Source organism: Medicago sativa, chromosome 2 (assembly GCF_051527215.1).
Source record: "Medicago sativa cultivar Bolivia chromosome 2, Bolivia_mono, whole genome shotgun sequence".
Lineage (NCBI taxonomy): Eukaryota > Viridiplantae > Streptophyta > Magnoliopsida > Fabales > Fabaceae > Medicago > Medicago sativa.
The window spans coordinates 798,946-815,757 of record NC_140750.1 but is presented as its reverse complement, the minus strand read 5'-3'; the positions used below and the strand labels follow the sequence as shown (position 1 = coordinate 815,757).

The window sequence follows — 16,812 nt, the reverse complement described above, 5'->3', positions numbered from 1 at the left end:
TGACTCGTGTATTATAATTACTTTAAGTTTTTATCAATGAAAACATGTCTCTTGTATTAGTGACGACTTATCTTGTGTATAAAGATAATTTTTATATTTTTAACAGCAACAATTTTTCAAGTATAAAATAATCATTTTAAAAATTTATTTGTGACAACCTGTCATGAGTATAATAATCATTTTAAAACATGATCTGACGGCGTATTCCATGTATAATTATTATTTTTAACTCTTTAGCAGTAACAACTTATCCCTTTCTTATATGGCGCAGACTTTTTTACATTGTATAGAATTTTAGCAACGACAATATTATAAATAGCAGGAATAGTTTTTTATAAATAACAGTCGGTTTTCTGCATCAAGGTTAGTTTAGTCAGCGACAACTTATCCCGTGCATTTACATTGCTTTTGGAAATTTTAGTCAATCCTCACTTCTTCCAAGTATTTCAACTTATCCCTTTCTTATATTGTGGAGACTTTTTTACATTGTATAGAATTTTAGCAACGACAATTATTTAAGTGTATAATAATTTTCGACTTATAAAATTTTATAATATGTTTGCCAACTTCTCGTGTGTATTAGTGAGGACTTGTCCAAGGTATAATAATTATTTAAAAATTTATATCAATGACAACATGACTCGTGTATTATAATTACTTTAAGTTTTTATCAATGAAAACATGACTCTTGTATTAGTGACGACTTATCTCGTGTATAAAGATAATTTTTATATTTTTAACAGCAACAATTTTTCAAGTATAAAATAATAATTTTAAAAATTTATTTGTGACAACCTGTCATGAGTATAATAATCATTTTAAAACATGATCTGACGGCGTATTCCATGTATAATTATTATTTTTAACTCTTTAGCAGTAACAACTTATCCCTTTCTTATATGGCGCAGACTTTTTTACATTGTATAGAATTTTAGCAACGACAATATTATAAATAGCAGGAATATTTTTTTATAAATAACAGTCGGTTTTCTGCATCAAGGTTAGTTTAGTCAGCGACAACTTATCCCGTGCATTTACATTGCTTTTGGAAATTTTAGTCAATCCTCACTTCTTCCAAGTATTTCAACTTATCCCTTTCTTATATTGTGGAGACTTTTTTACATTGTATAGAATTTTAGCAACGACAATTATTTAAGTGTATAATAATTTTCGACTTATAAAATTTTATAATATGTTTGCCAACTTCTCGTGTGTATTAGTGATGACTTGTCCCAGGTATAATAATTATTTAAAAATTTATATCAATGACAACATGACTCGTGTATTATAATTACTTTAAGTTTTTATCAATGAAAACATGTCTCTTGTATTAGTGACGACTTATCTTGTGTATAAAGATAATTTTTATATTTTTAAAAGGAATAATAAAATCAATAAAAGGAATGATTTACATGATAGACAAAAAGAAATAATTTTTTTAAATTTCATATGTAAACTGTGTTTAATATATTTTTTCTATCATTTAAATGATTTATTTATGTGGATAGAAAAACAGATTTTTAACTTGTTCTTGTAGAAAGATTAATGAAAAAATATTTGTTTTAATTTTGTTATTTATTATTATGTTTAAATTTCTCACTCTCAAAAGAGTATGTATACCCAGATTTCATGTGTCTTTTTTTTTTGTTGAAAATAATAATTTAAAAGATATTTCATTCATATTTTACAGATAATCGGTCTACCGGAGAAAGAAGAGAAACTTTTAATTCCTGCAAAATGAAGTGCATTAGCAAAAGGTAAGGAGTAAAAAGTGAACAAAAGCTCTCAATCAGAGAAGTGTAAGATGTTCTTGTTGAAAATGTGTTTGGATCTATGTTTCTTCTTCATCATTTTCTTAATATAATATAGAGAGCAGTTATGATTTTCTTAATATAATTTAGAGAGCAATAATAAATTTTTTTTGGACAATTTGTTAAATACAGTTTGTTATATAATATATCTATGTAGATCTACAAAAGTAGGTTTGTAAGATTTTTGTCTGACATAATAGATATATTTAGATATAAACGAATAAAAGATTAAAACTGTTGAATAAAATAAGAACTATTTTGAATGTAACACCGAAAACCAAAATCAAGGTAGTTTATATCCACTCACGTTTAGTATATTTTTTGAACTTTGTTGAATGAGAGAAGATGAAAATAAGAGAATGGTGAGATAGAGTATATGAGTATTCACTTGAATATATACTCAAATTTAATTTGATTGAATTTGAAATTTGAATTTGAGCACTTTCCCCCAAATTTGGTTGGTAATTGTGTAGAGGACACATAAAATATATTGATTTTAGACATACTAACACAAATCAATTGTTGTCATTGGTAGTTGCAATTTTTTCAAGTAAAAACAAACTATCTTATTTTCCTCTCAAATGTACTCAACCATCTTTAGTTGGAATTGAATGTTACTAAGTTTTTTATTAAGCAAACTAACCAACATACAGGTTATTAGTAGTTACATGACATCATATTAGCGAAAACTTGTCGAGTGCATGCTAGTTTAATTCAAGCAATCCCTAAAAAAAAAGTTCAATTCAATCAATGTCATCTTCTCTTGTGTATTTATTAATGAAAACTTGTCTCGTGCATGATAGTTCTATTTTTTTACGGGGCATGGTAGCTTTATTCTATTTTGGTTTAAATGTGTAATTGGTCCCTGCACTTTTAACAGATTTTGACATTGGTCCCTGCACTTTTTTTTATTTGGCATTGGTCCCTGCACTTTGTAAAAATATTGGCATTGGTCCCTGCACTTTTTTTGTTTGACATTGGTCCCTGCACTTTGTAAAAATATTGGTATTGGTCCCTGCACTTTGAAAAAATATTGGTATTGGTGCCACTTGGCATGAAATGATTGGGAGCATGATCTTTCTATTTTACGGGGCATGATCTTTTCGTTGTGATAGTTCTATTGATGCTTTCTATTAAATTTTTAATTTACGTGATGCTAGTTAAGAATCCTTATATAATGTTTTTTTTTACGGAATCCTTATATAATGTTGAATCACAACGAAATAAATACTTAAATTCAATTTTATATGTGAGTTTATAATGTATTAGTTACAAATAATTATATTATTTTTTTCCCCTAAACAAATATTTTTATAATTTTCCTTTGAAACGAAATATAATTTTCTAATAATGAATTAGTGACAAATATTTATTTAATTTTTTATTTATCAATGACAAATCTTTTAAAAGTATTCCCTAAACAATCTTTCTTTGTATATTTTTTATTAGTGAAATATAGGGTCCCTAGTTTTTATAAATTATTAACAAAATTCAAGTGCACCAATAAAAAAATATAATTCATTTTATACAATCGAAGAAAGTTTTTTCTCAATTTTTTTTTTCAAGAAAGAATTTATTATTCATTCATTAATAGGAAAAAAAAAATTAAAACATAAAAAAAAAAATTTAGAATGAAAAAAAAGTGAATGGGCTCAAAAGCCCAACCCACACATTAAAACACCTATCATCACCAAAATTCATCCTTTTCCTTTAACCCTAGCCGCCACCTTACTTCTCTCTCTGGTCTGTGTTTTTTCGTTCCTTCTCTTCTCTACAACAACCATCACCTTCTCTCTAATTTTCAACAAAATCCAACCACCATCTTCAAAAAATTAAACCGCCATTCTTTTCCTCTCATTCTCCTCAAGAAGCCCCATAAATTTATTTTAAGTTTTGAGGATATTAAATTTCGAGTCTGCATCTTCTCCCATGTTTTTCGGTCACCGTGGGCCACATGCACGAAAATCATACTCTCCATCTGCCTACTGTGTGCATCAACAACAAAATCCACAAAAAATTACAGTTGGAGGAACTCCGTCGGACAATATCGCCGGAGACAACAACCTCTGTCTTGCCATCATTCATGCAACAACAACAACAATCAAAAGATTAAATTAGATAAGATTTTATTGTATTTTCAATTGTTGTAAGTTTTTTTAGATCAGTGGATCTGGTATAGCTTTTTTAGATCTGATACTAATGATATTCTTTGGTAGTCCTTGTATAAGATTTTTGATAAAAAAAAAAAAAAGATTTTTTTGTTCCTGCAAAAATCATATAAACAGAAGTCGGTTTTTTGGTAAATAAAAGATGACAATTTTCTTCTTATGAAATAGGAAGTGTTTTTTATTACTGACGAATATTTTTTATTTGGCAACTCAAATTTTTTTTTTCTCTCAACATTCACTCTCTGTAATTATTTGTTTTTATGATTTAATAAAAATAATTATAATTATATTTTACATTTCAAAAATTAAAATAAAGATAACATAAATGGTAAGGTTTTAGATTTTCCTTTCAGAAATAAAGGACATATTTCTCTAACTTTTCTTTTCAAAGATTAATTATCATATTACTCACAATTTTCTAATTATTATTTTTTTTATAAATAAAGAAGAGAATCTGAAAAAGTTGTTTTTTTGTATTTTAAGAATAGCAAGACATTATAAAAACATAAATAAAAGTTTAAATTTTTTTTTTGTAAATTTGTTTTTTGATGGTAGTATTCATCATCTTTATTTGTACTGTATTTGTTTTTTTTTTTAATCAAAACTTGTAATGAAACATGGAAAGAAGTATTTGAAGAAAATTGATCATAGGACAAAATCAGTTTCATTGGTTTAAATTTTCAGATTTTCTTTTTTTCATTCTACAGTTTGTTGGCTCTATCCTTTTTCTTTGACTATTTTTTTTGAAGTAAAAAGAAGGAAAAGGTAATAGAACATAAATACACCATATGAATAGAATAGAAATACACAACATGAATGATTTTTTGTATACCTTGATGTTGCACATGTCATGTTGATTCAGCTAGGAAAAAAAAGTGTAGTCATTTTGATATGATGATATGAAGAAATAAAATACGAAAATACTTTTTAGCAAGAAAAAAAGAGTTCTTGTTACCTTCCCGTGTTTTTGATTTCTCTTGCACCTTTTTCAATAAAAAGGAAAATCTTCCTGCATAATAAGAAAAAGGGGACGAATTTGTGCAGAATATTGTATATAGAAGTATCTTAGAAGATGATGAAATATAGATGAGAAAAGTGAGAAAGAAAGAGGTAGAAGAATGAGTGAAATGGAAGAGGTAGAAGAATGAGTGAAATGGAGTACAGAATATTGTATTTATCTTAGAATAAAATGAGTTTGAATATAAATTTCAAATTAGAGAGCCAATTTTTTTGGGAAGAGTGTAGAAATGAGTGAATAAAGTAGATATCTTTGAAAAAGCAAAAGGTTAAGTTAGCTTTCAACTAATCATTTCCAGGAATTAAAGCAATGTGTGTTGGTAAGACAAAGTATCTAGTTACATGACATCATAATACTTACATGGTGTAATCTTGTTAGAAAAAGCATTATTTAGACTTGTTTTACCCCTAATAATGGGACGTGGCAGTCAGCAAGGATAGGTAATAATGGATTTTCCACAACATACAATCTTCTTATATTAAGGAGGATAGTACTAATATATTCTGTATTTATGGTCCAAGTTCATAAGTGGAACAAAACAAAAGCACCATGGTCCAAATCAAGCTAGTGACAAATAGACAAACCATGGTGGAAATAATGCCCCATTGTCAACACAAACAAATTATCATTATTTTTTTAGGAAAAAACAAAGTTTAAATGAGTTGGGTTCCAATTTAATGAGGCAGACTTTAAGATTTAAAGAACGTTTGACAAAAATACTTACAACCTACCAACGAGGTCTTCACGCGGGTGCGATAGTTTCATGTCTTGGCAGCATATGACTCTAACTACTTACATTCTCATTATTTATCTCCTTTTCTCATATCGTATCAGCTCTTCAGGTGTATGGATGAGCTTTTTCCCTTCTAATTTGCACCGAAACTAGGCTTGTCTAAAGGTATATAATCAACCACCAAAATATCTTTCATCACACTCTTGTTAGAATTTGTCAAAACAAATTCACAAACTTCTCTATTTCAAAACAAAATTGAGACATTTCCATTAAATGTTTATTGAATTAAAATGAACTATTTTTTTGTTTGTTGGATTTTACAAAGTACACTAGGGCCTTTTATGTTTCACTTAATGTTGTAATGATGCCAGAGGGTAAGAGTAAGGGATGAAAAGAAATTTAGTCACTAGAACCCTTTTCGGAACCTGTATGCTTTGGATCTAAACACAAATGATAGATTAGTGAGACGTATTTTAATAAGTGAATTTCACCGGTGTTCCACTTATGTCTATTTTTCTCACAAATTGACGGTAAATTAACGATCGATAAATAGGGTAAACCCTTCAACGAATATCCCTTCTGCTCAACTGGTCAAAGTACGGTCTCTATGCCTCTAGGAACAGATCTAGTTTCTTCAATCTCCCCACCGATTCTTACTCTGGATTTACCAAGAGCTTTCTGGTGCACATGTTCCTTATTTGAGGCAAGAGAACACAATATACTTGCAACTTAGAATTGGGTCATTAAGTAGTAATTTTGCCTAGAAAAAAGTCTTTAAAATATCGTTTTCAGTAAAAGGATGCCCTATCTATTTCCAGTTTATATGGCAAGATCTGAGCACAGAAAATATGCTACACAGTACAGCATTAGTTTATATGCCTTTTGAAGTTGGAGGAAGGTCCCAAACAAAGTGGACAACTTTAAATATGTCTACTGTCATTTTTTTTTTCTATGGTGGGGAAATCATATTTCTAATGTCATTGTTGTTGGATATGGTCGTCGTCTTATCAGAATTAAAAGGACCAATACTTACGTGACAAACTTTTATTCATGCAACCCACTTTAAACAAATATTTAGGACCACCTCAAAAACCCTTTTGTTTTTTTTTTTTTGGTTTTTTTTTTTCCACACAATAAAGCCATTTTGTTTTACCATTGATGGTGAATGTTACCATGCTGTCCCTTTTTATGATACAGAAGCACACGAATTCAACAAATTAGCATATATGAATATGAATTATAATTAAAAGAATCACTAAGATCCTATAATAATTATGATTTTTATACCAAAGTTGTGGTTTGAGATGATTCTCGCTTCTCAACATTAGTTTATTTTATTTTTCTTGTTAAAAAATCTGGACCTTAGTTTTTCCATTTTATATAAAAAAATTATGACATATTTATTACATGGTTAATAGTTAGCTCAAAAACTCAACATAAATAGAGTTTTTGAGCTCTCAAAACTTCCCCACATCCTAGACTATTTGGATCGACTTTGAGACTAATGCTCAAGTCGACAACAACTTAAACTCAGATTTCTTTTCATCAGTTATGTTATCAACTCGTTGATAGATACTAGTTATTTTTCTTTGAGACGTGAACAACTCAACGAGAACATTATTAACACATGTAATTTACACTGCTGAGACACGGAGTCACAGGTTTCAATTTGTAAGATTACGATTTCAAATCCCATCGTGGCATGGCATGAGGTGACTATAGGCATAAACATGAAAAGACCTATTCTCATCCATACCATACTATATATAGTGAGTGAGTATTAATGTGACACACTGCCCAAATTCCATTAGACCCTTATCCAACGCTAACTCATTCTTTTTTGTATCCTATGCATTTAGTGCCGAATAATATTATTCTCGATGGATATACTTACTTTTTGAAGCCCAGGGGAGTCTCCACCAATTTTGAAGCCCTATTATAATCTTAACAATTTTTATTTAAAAAGAATTGAAAAAAAAAACACTTATAATGACATACAACTAAGTTGTAGTTATATGGACAATAATAATTTAAACATGACTTTCATATAAGCATTTACCTATGGACAATGCATAATTATAACTTGTTGAATGCTTTGGAGTCGGACACAAGACATGTGATTAATTACATAAACCATATGTTCCCGTAACTATGCCTCATTGTTAGGAATATGTGCACGGGTCGGTGTTCGATTTCTGAACACCTCATTTATTCATCTGTTGAATTTCTAACCAGATGGAAGAAAAAAAACTACATAAACTATCTTTTATACATTAGCATCTAGCTCGTATAGTTAAGTGATCGAGTGTGATGTTGTATTAAGTTGGAAGTTTTAATATTATCCAAAACTCTAGACAATTTGGACGTATTATATAATAGATATACCTTTAATTCTTTATTTCAAGCGAGAGACTTATTCTCTGGCACACAGAGTTTAGAACTATTGGCGTTAATAATCAATTTCCAGCAACACTTTTCTTTATATATTTTGTGTTTTTAACAACTCCAAAAATTCACAAAAGCTACAAAAAAAACATACAGAAACTGTCTTTTATAATAACCACAATTAATAATTTGCTATTGCTTTTGTGTTCACACATTTTGTACTACTAGTTTTTCATTCATGCAAGTAGTCGACAAAATAATGTAAAATCTGAAAATGATGTTGCAATGCAATTATATGAGAGAGGAATGGACACGAGTCACGCGGATATGTACTATAGACCAAACCCATATCCACTAATGACTCATTTACATGGTATAGTATTTCATGGACTCCACTCTTCTTGAAATTGGTTTTATTACATAATATATATAGTATAACATATTATAACATTTTAACACAAAAAGAAAACATATATATAACATTTAGTCAAAATATATAACACAATCAATCGATTATAGCTTTAATTTTAAATGCTGCTAACTACCAGCTATATATCAAAACAACATTTTCATTGGGTCACTATATACCACATTAGTGCTACATATAGCTAGGAGCGCACAATAATATCATCATGAAATCATGCTCCTTGTGTTGAGCTTACCCTTTCTTTCTTTTCATCTTTAACCAATATTATTCTTCTTCATTATTTTAGGATCTATTCTCGAACTTCTTAATTCTTTCCATTTCCCTCATTCACCAAGAATAATGGAGAGAAATTTCAGTTCATATAATCCTCATGACTTAGACTCTAGCATGAAGAGAAAGCACCATGATGTTAAAGAAGATTATTATACATCATCTTCATCTTTCAATCTAAGGAATGTTTCAAAGCTCATTCTTCCACCACTTGGTGTTTCAAAACAGAATTCAGTTTGCTCAAAAGGCTGGATCATATCACCAATGGATTCTAGATACAGGTAGAGCTTGAGACCAACTTAATTTTCCAACTCCTTTGTCTCTTAATATTATACTTAAGCTTTATTAATTTTATATTGATTCCTTTTAGGTAAATACTTAACTTAATTAGTGTATGTTTGAATTTAAGGTGAATTTGACTCGATCTCAACCATAATTTAACAAAAAATTAGGTTTCAAAGTTATTTTTTTATTTAACTACTAGCATTAATTTTAGGGTCATGTTAACTTGTACACTTAAGGCATAAGTTAATAAACTAAAAATGGAATTAAAAGATAACTTTTGCATTGAAAATATAAAATTTTAAACTTTTAATACAATGAATGTACAATTTCCAAGAAAAAAAATTTTATGTTTAGTTTTTAAACTTGTGCCCCAAAGGCACAAGTTAACATATTTTATTACTATTACTTTTTATATCCCTCATAGTATATAAAGTTAACTCACTAATGTTGCTAGTAGTCAATTGAGTAAAAAAAATAATCAATTATGTGAATGCATTTAATATTTTATTCTAGTTTTGTTTAATATTGTAAAAACTATTTAGCTTCAAAAAAACTCTAATGTTACTGTTATAATTTTTAAATAGTCATTTCAACGTTGTTTTTGGTCTCTAAATTTGTTACACCGGTCATGGCAAAAAGTACACTTTTAAATTTCAACAAAAAATTAACGTGTTATTGTGATTTCGTTAAATTCAACATGATTTGCAGCAAATAAATTCATTGAGAGTAAATTAAAGCAATCTTTTTGTGCAGGTGTTGGGAGAGTTTTATGGTTATTTTGGTAGCTTATTCTGCATGGGTTTATCCCTTTGAAGTTGCTTTCATGCACTCTTCTCCAAATAGGAAACTATATATTGTGGACAATATTGTTGATCTTTTCTTCGCTGTTGATATTGTTTTGACATTCTTCGTCGCATACGTAGATGGAACAACTCATATACTTGTCAGAGATTCCAAAAAAATTGCTGTCAGGTAATTTCTAAACCACATATTCCATTCAAACCTTATACTAATTAATTTTTTACTTTTGTCTTTTTTTTTTTTTTTTGGTCTAGTTTTCTACTTTTGTCTTTATAATGAGAAAATAAGAAAGAAATCAATTTATTTAGCAGTCTAGAAATATTTATGTAAACGTCTAAATTAATGGATACTTTCTTAATTCTGAATTAATTATTGTATAGTGGAGGCAAATTAGAAGACTTTTAAAAAATGATGAGAACGATATAATATTTTTTGTAAACTAAAAACAAACAATTTAATATTTTCCTTCAAAAAACAATTTAATATTTTACTATTTTTTTTGTAGAATGTTTTATTATTCTAAGCCACTTATTTATTTTGTTTAGCAATCTAGAAATATTTATGTAACACCTAAAATAATGGGTACTTTGCAAACTATTGTATAGTATACGCCAATTAGAAAAAGTGATGAGAACAATTTAATATTTTATTATTTAAAAAAACTGAATCTAAGTAGCTTGTAAAGTGTGAAAGTGGTAATATTGAAATGAAAAAGGATCAAAAGCTCCATTCCCGAATATAATAATATCTCACATTCTCTTATCAGAAAGAACTTGATTTGTTATTATCATTTTTTTCTCTAACTCATGCGTGAGGGATTGATTATACTTATTCATTTTTCCAAATTCCAAATTCTTATTCTTGGATAGGCTAAACATTAGGGCCTAATTTGAACCTAAGTTTGATAACTTTGATATGTGTTAGACCAACTATTCAGGTGTTGATTTTGAATAATCTAATCCAACCTGAAAAATATCTTAAATTTTTGCCTTAATAATGATTAACGATAGTAGTTGTAGGAGTATTAAATTTTAGCCTAATTATAATTATAAATAGATAAGATAATGAACACCTGGTCTATGTTTAACCACGAGACTAGATATGGGCCAGGATCAAAATTTCTGAACACAAATCAGGCGTTTCTCTTTAGACCCTCCAATATTTTTTAGGCCCCCTAAATATATATATCTGATGGTTATCTACTAGATGTATGTTTATTTTGTCAAATATACATTCAATAGATAACTATGATGTGTATTTATGGAACCTTAAATATATTGGAGGGTCTAAAGACAAATATTGAAACAAATCAGTGGGTACTAGAAAGTAAAATCGGGCCAGCCCATTTCAATGATAGGGTCCAGCAATTTAAAGCAATCAGGATTTGAAATTGTGTCCACCAGTTTTGCTTACTCTTCTAATTTATCGGAACGTAATTTATGATAGCACAAATCGTATTGAAAGATACAATTCGATCAAATAAAAAAATTTCATAAAAAAAATCTTTTGATTCACTAGTTAAGAAGTCAAAAATAGAAATAAATTATAAATTTGATATAGAAATAGTTAATTTTTAAAGTTTCAAGGTATTGAATACATTATTCTCAAAAAAAACTTTCTCTTTTGATTTACTTATCAAGTGCCCTTAGAGCACTTGTTAGTATTTCCCTTTAAAGAATAGGCAATCCAAAAGATTCATAGAGCAACTAACATGAGGATGATCCATAAATGTCATAGCTTCCATCCAAAAATAGTTGTTGCACCCATGTGAGAAATGAAAATGATAGACTTAAATTAAAGAATTATACAAATAAAGAAAATTAAGAATGATTTTGTATATTTTAGGGAAAGAATGGTTTTGCATAACATAGAAGAAGCCTTACATGGTCACAAATATTTGGACACATCATTTGAATGCACACCAAAAATACATATATTATTTAATTATTTTAAAAATATACATTATTTAATATTTTTCTCTATACTTTTGTCATTGTTGTGAATGTGCCCAATAAAATGTTCAAATAACTTATGAGCAACCAAGTATTTTCCAATAACACCAATGTCAAGTCAAGTCATTGAGTGACATCATTCTTACTTTCATTCATCGTGTACAATTTGGATAAATGGTTAAAACTTCGAGTTGTGAAAGATCCCGACACTTTAACTGTGTGTTGAAAACAAACATATAATATAATAAGGATTAAATCACGTTGTTAACAAATTCTTGACAAGACATTTTTACTAAAATGATGATGATGTTGTTAGTAATGTTGAGACAGGTACTTGTCAACATGGTTCCTAATGGATGTGGCATCAACTATACCATATGAAGCAATAGGCTACTTTTTAACTGGCAAGCACAAATTGAGTCTACCTTACTACCTCTTAGGAATGCTCAGATTTTGGAGAATTAGACGTGTCAAGCAATTCTTCACAAGGTTCTTAATCATAATCTTTTTCTAATTAATGATTTACTTTACCATATGAATGTGTGTGAAAATTGATTTAATTTCCTTGGCAGGCTTGAGAAAGACATCAGGTTCAGCTATTTCTGGGTCAGATGTGCCAGACTTCTTTCTGTATGTCACATTTCATTTCATTTCATTCTAAATGCTTAGCTTTGACTAGGGAGAATATTGAAACAATTATAAGTGATTATGTTGAAAATTATGGTGCAGGTAACACTATTTTCAGTTCATTGTGCTGGGTGCCTCTATTACATGCTAGCTGATATGTACCCTCATGAAGGAAAGACATGGATTGGAGCTGTGATTCCAAACTTCAGAGAGACAAGCCCTCGGATTAGATATATTTCGGCTATTTATTGGTCCATCACTACCATGACAACTGTTGGTTATGGTGATCTTCATGCTGTCAACACCATGGAAATGATTTTCATTATTTTCTACATGCTCTTCAACCTTGGCCTAACTGCTTACTTGATTGGTAACATGACAAATCTTGTTGTTGAAGGAACTCGTCGCACCATGGAATTTGTAAGTATTACTTTACCACTACTTCACATTGTCATTTATGATTTTCATTTTGTTTCCTGTCACAAGAAATTCATGACAAAATTGTGTACTAATGCATAAAATTTTGGTGCAGAGAAACAGCATTGAAGCAGCATCAAATTTTGTGTGCCGAAATCGGTTGCCTCCAAGGTTAAAAGAGCAGATCCTGGCTTACATGTGTTTGAGATTTAAGGCAGAGAGCTTGAATCAGCATCAGCTAATTGAACAGCTACCAAAGTCAATTTGCAAAGGCATTTGCCAGCATTTGTTTTTTCCAACTTTAGAGAAAGTCTATCTCTTCAAAGGCGTCTCAAAAGAAATCCTTTTGTCCCTAGTAAGAGATTAAATTTTGATTTTTACACTTCTATATGGACCAATAACGCTTGCGTATAAGCTATTTCTATTACAAAAGATAAAATAAAGTCAAACTGTTTTTCGTATAAGCTGAGATTATTTCATAAGCAATCTATAGACATGTCATAAGTTATTTTGTTTCCATATTCTGTCGTAAATAGACGTATGTATTTATGCCAATGGATATGATCAAATAAGCCAATTCAAACGTTCGCTAAATTGTGAATGTGGTTGTAGGTTGCAAAAATGAAGGCAGAGTACATACCACCTAAAGAGGATGTAATCATGCAAAATGAATCACCAGATGATGTTTATATTTTAGTGTCAGGAGAAGTGGAGATTATTGATAGTGTTATAGAGAAAGAGAGAATTTTAGGCACTCTAACAACTGGAGACATGTTTGGAGAAGTTGGTGCACTTTGTTGTAGGCCTCAGAGTTTTACATACAGAACCAAGACTCTAACACAGCTTCTGAAGCTGAAAACCAGTGATCTTATAGAAGCAATGCAGATTAAAAAAGAAGACAATATACTAATACTCAAAAATTTCCTTCAGGTTGGTTACTGTCTTGACTTGTGTGTAATTATTTATTATGATTTCCATTCTAAAGCTTATACATCATATCATAATGTGATACAATTGCAGCATTTCAAGCAGCTTAAGGATTTGAGTATCAAAGATTTAATGGTGGAAAATGTGGAGGAAGACGATCCTAACATGGCTGTGAATTTGTTAACTGTGGCCAGCACGGGCAATGCTGCTTTTCTCGAGGAGCTTCTAAGAGCTGGTTTGGATCCTGATATTGGAGACTCAAAAGAAAAAACTCCATTGGTATGCTCATGTCTAATAAAACATCTAACCTTTTAAAGATGTTCCTTCATGTATATCACTGCTGACATATCAGATCGACGGTGTGTTCGGTGTCCTACACATGTGACGGTGTGTGAGTGTCCGTCACCGACATGACATTGATATATGTGGTTGCATTCAATTACTTTCATTCTCTTAAATTATTAGGAATGTCTACGCTTAGTCTTGTGTCCGGTGTTTGTGTCGGTGGCAGTGCTTCCTTTAATATAGTTTTGACTTTTGATCATAGCTAGCAACTATTTGTCAAAACTATAAACTTAACTGTTGGTCTTTTTGCAGCACATAGCTGCATCAAATGGGCATGAAGAGTGTGTTAAAGTCTTGCTTAAGCATACATGCAACATACATATAAAAGGTAACCTTTAACTTAAGACATATATTTTTCTATGATTTCGTTTTTAGGTGGTTTATATTTAACTTAACAATAATTGGCAGATATGAATGGTGACACTGCACTATGGTATGCTATAGCATCAAAACATCACTCAATATTCAGGATCCTCTATCAGCTATCTGCTCTTTCTGATCCATACACAGCAGGCAATCTCCTATGTACAGCAGCAAAAAGAAATGATATAACAGTGATGCATGAACTTTTAAAGCAAGGATTAAACATTGACTCAAAAGATCGACATGGCATGACAGCTATCCAAATTGCTATGGCAGAAAATCATGTGGACATGGTTCAGTTGCTTGTCATGAACGGCGCAGATGTTACTGATGTACATGTTCATGAATTTTCTGCATCCATCTTAAATGAAATTCTGCAGAAACGCGAAATCGGACATCTAATTAATGTGAGTGAGGCCATGCCTAGTGAGTATGTATTAAAGGTGCAAAGTCAAGAAGAACAGAAGCAGATTTGGGGAAGATATAATGGACTAGATTGTCCAAGAGTAAGCATATATAGAGGTCACCCAGTAGTGAGAAGAGAAAGAGGTTTCATTGAAGCTGGAAAGTTAATAAGGTTGCCTGATTCATTAGAGAAGCTCAAAATTATTGCAGGTAAAATTTCAAATTATTCATAAGTTAGTAATGATATTGTTATTATAATAATGTAATTACTAGCGTGTAGATGGACACAAACATGTCTTATGTCTACTTTTCTCGGTCTCTCATTTTTTTTTTATGAGAAATGATATTTGAACAACCAATTTGAGTGATGAAATCTAGTTGTTGTTAAATGGTTGTCTATACAATTCATGAAGAAAAAAAAATATCTATATGATATTGTGTACATTGTTTAAGAGAAAAAAATGCAAGTCTTAGTATCCTGATTTATGATTTTATTTGTGTACAATAGGTGAAAAATTTGGGTTTGATGCAAAAGATACAATGGTGACAAATGAAGAAGGAGCAGAAATAGATTGTATTGATGTGATCAGAGATAATGACAAACTTTTTTTTGTTGAAGAGGCTATTGATGCATAATGTCAATTGTAAATACATAATCTTGCACAATATAATTATGTGTCTTTTTTGTTTTTCATTGTTGGTTATTTAGTTTAACTTTTTTCTTTTGTCACAAGGAAGTGGTTTGCTTGTTTTATAAAAAAATAAATTATTAACTCTACTTTTAATCTCTCTGTAATGGCTAATATTCATTGTAATCCCCAAAGTTCAATTTTTTTTTTTTAAAGTTCTTCCTAATCAAAATTTAAAATTTTGCTAAAAAAAAAAATGCATTTCGTCTTTCTTTAGACATCTTAATATCGCACATTACAAAATGAGCAATGATATGTAGACACCTTTAATTTCCATCTACCCACTCAAGACCTCATTTTCTCTCTATCTCTGTCTTCTCATCACATCACCAACATATCTCATCTATCACAACATCCTATTTATTTCTTTCGTTCGTGTCAATTGGATTTTAAGTCATTCAAATGTGTATCGTGATTTGTTAAGAGTGAATTGTAACTATTCAACTCATGATGTTACTCAAGTTGGCAAAATTGGCAAAACCTCGTGGTCAACTTCTTTTTGTTGGAATATAGGTGTGAAATATATACTTATTGTCTCCATGTTTTGAATGAAGATATGATATGAAAGTTTCTTTGTGGTCATGGTCTTTAGCATGATGTCACTTTTGGTGCTCCTTGGATTTCCTAATAAGTGGCATTAGAGTCTGATTTGACTCGATGGGGGAGGGATCCTTGTTCCATAGGTCTTCCTAAAAGTGGAGTCACCACATCTATACGATAATGGCTAAAAGTGGAGTCATACTTGATTAACATATAGTTGAGATTCAAGTGTGTATGTTAGTCCTATGTCGAAATCTAAATTGTAGGGATAGCCTGCAATTGATTTTTCATAAATTAAATTAAATAGATTTTTCATAAGTAAACTAGTTAAAAACCCGTGCTTCGCACGGGTTCAACACTATTATTTTAAAAATCTTTGTTATATATTTGAATAAGTTAATATGTTGTCAACTGATAAATTTAAATATATGTTTACTAATGTGATTTTATTAGACGCGATGCGCTATATTTTGTAAACGCATAATTGCTTGAATTCTAAACTTCCGATTTTGCCAAAGACATGTCCTTAAACCGCCCTCGACGACAATGTAACACCTCTTTATTCTACTTTTTAAAGGGTTGACACAAAACATTATAAAGCTTTGCTGCATAAAAGTGTCTCTTTCATCAAGAGAAACTGGTGCAGCTA

General features: G+C 30.0%; 1 protein-coding gene and 1 long non-coding RNA gene across 3 annotated transcripts; one reads left to right on the top strand and one right to left on the bottom strand.

The window, feature by feature from the left end:
• Positions 1–3,363: 3,363 nt before the first annotated feature.
• On the bottom strand, positions 3,364–7,045 carry LOC146943381 (uncharacterized). Its single transcript, XR_015025530.1, has 2 exons — positions 4,935–7,045; positions 3,364–4,841 (listed from the first exon to the last, which is right to left on the bottom strand). It is a non-coding gene; the product is annotated as an uncharacterized LOC146943381 (long non-coding RNA).
• A 1,652-nt stretch (positions 7,046–8,697) lies between these two features.
• Positions 8,698–15,757, top strand: KT2/3 (potassium transport 2/3). Of its 2 annotated transcripts, none has more exons than XM_085741639.1 (11): positions 8,698–9,093; positions 9,851–10,069; positions 12,181–12,339; positions 12,423–12,480; positions 12,580–12,897; positions 13,010–13,249; positions 13,507–13,824; positions 13,915–14,100; positions 14,419–14,494; positions 14,575–15,144; positions 15,443–15,757. In XM_085741639.1, exons 1-11 carry the CDS (start codon positions 8,882–8,884, stop codon positions 15,568–15,570), a joined length of 2,484 nt encoding a protein of 827 aa, XP_085597765.1. In that variant the 5' UTR covers positions 8,698–8,881; the 3' UTR covers positions 15,571–15,757. The 2 variants fall into 2 exon arrangements, with proteins under 2 accessions (XP_085597765.1, XP_085597766.1); XM_085741640.1 differs by having other exon boundaries at positions 12,167–12,339.
• Positions 15,758–16,812: the final 1,055 nt, after the last annotated feature.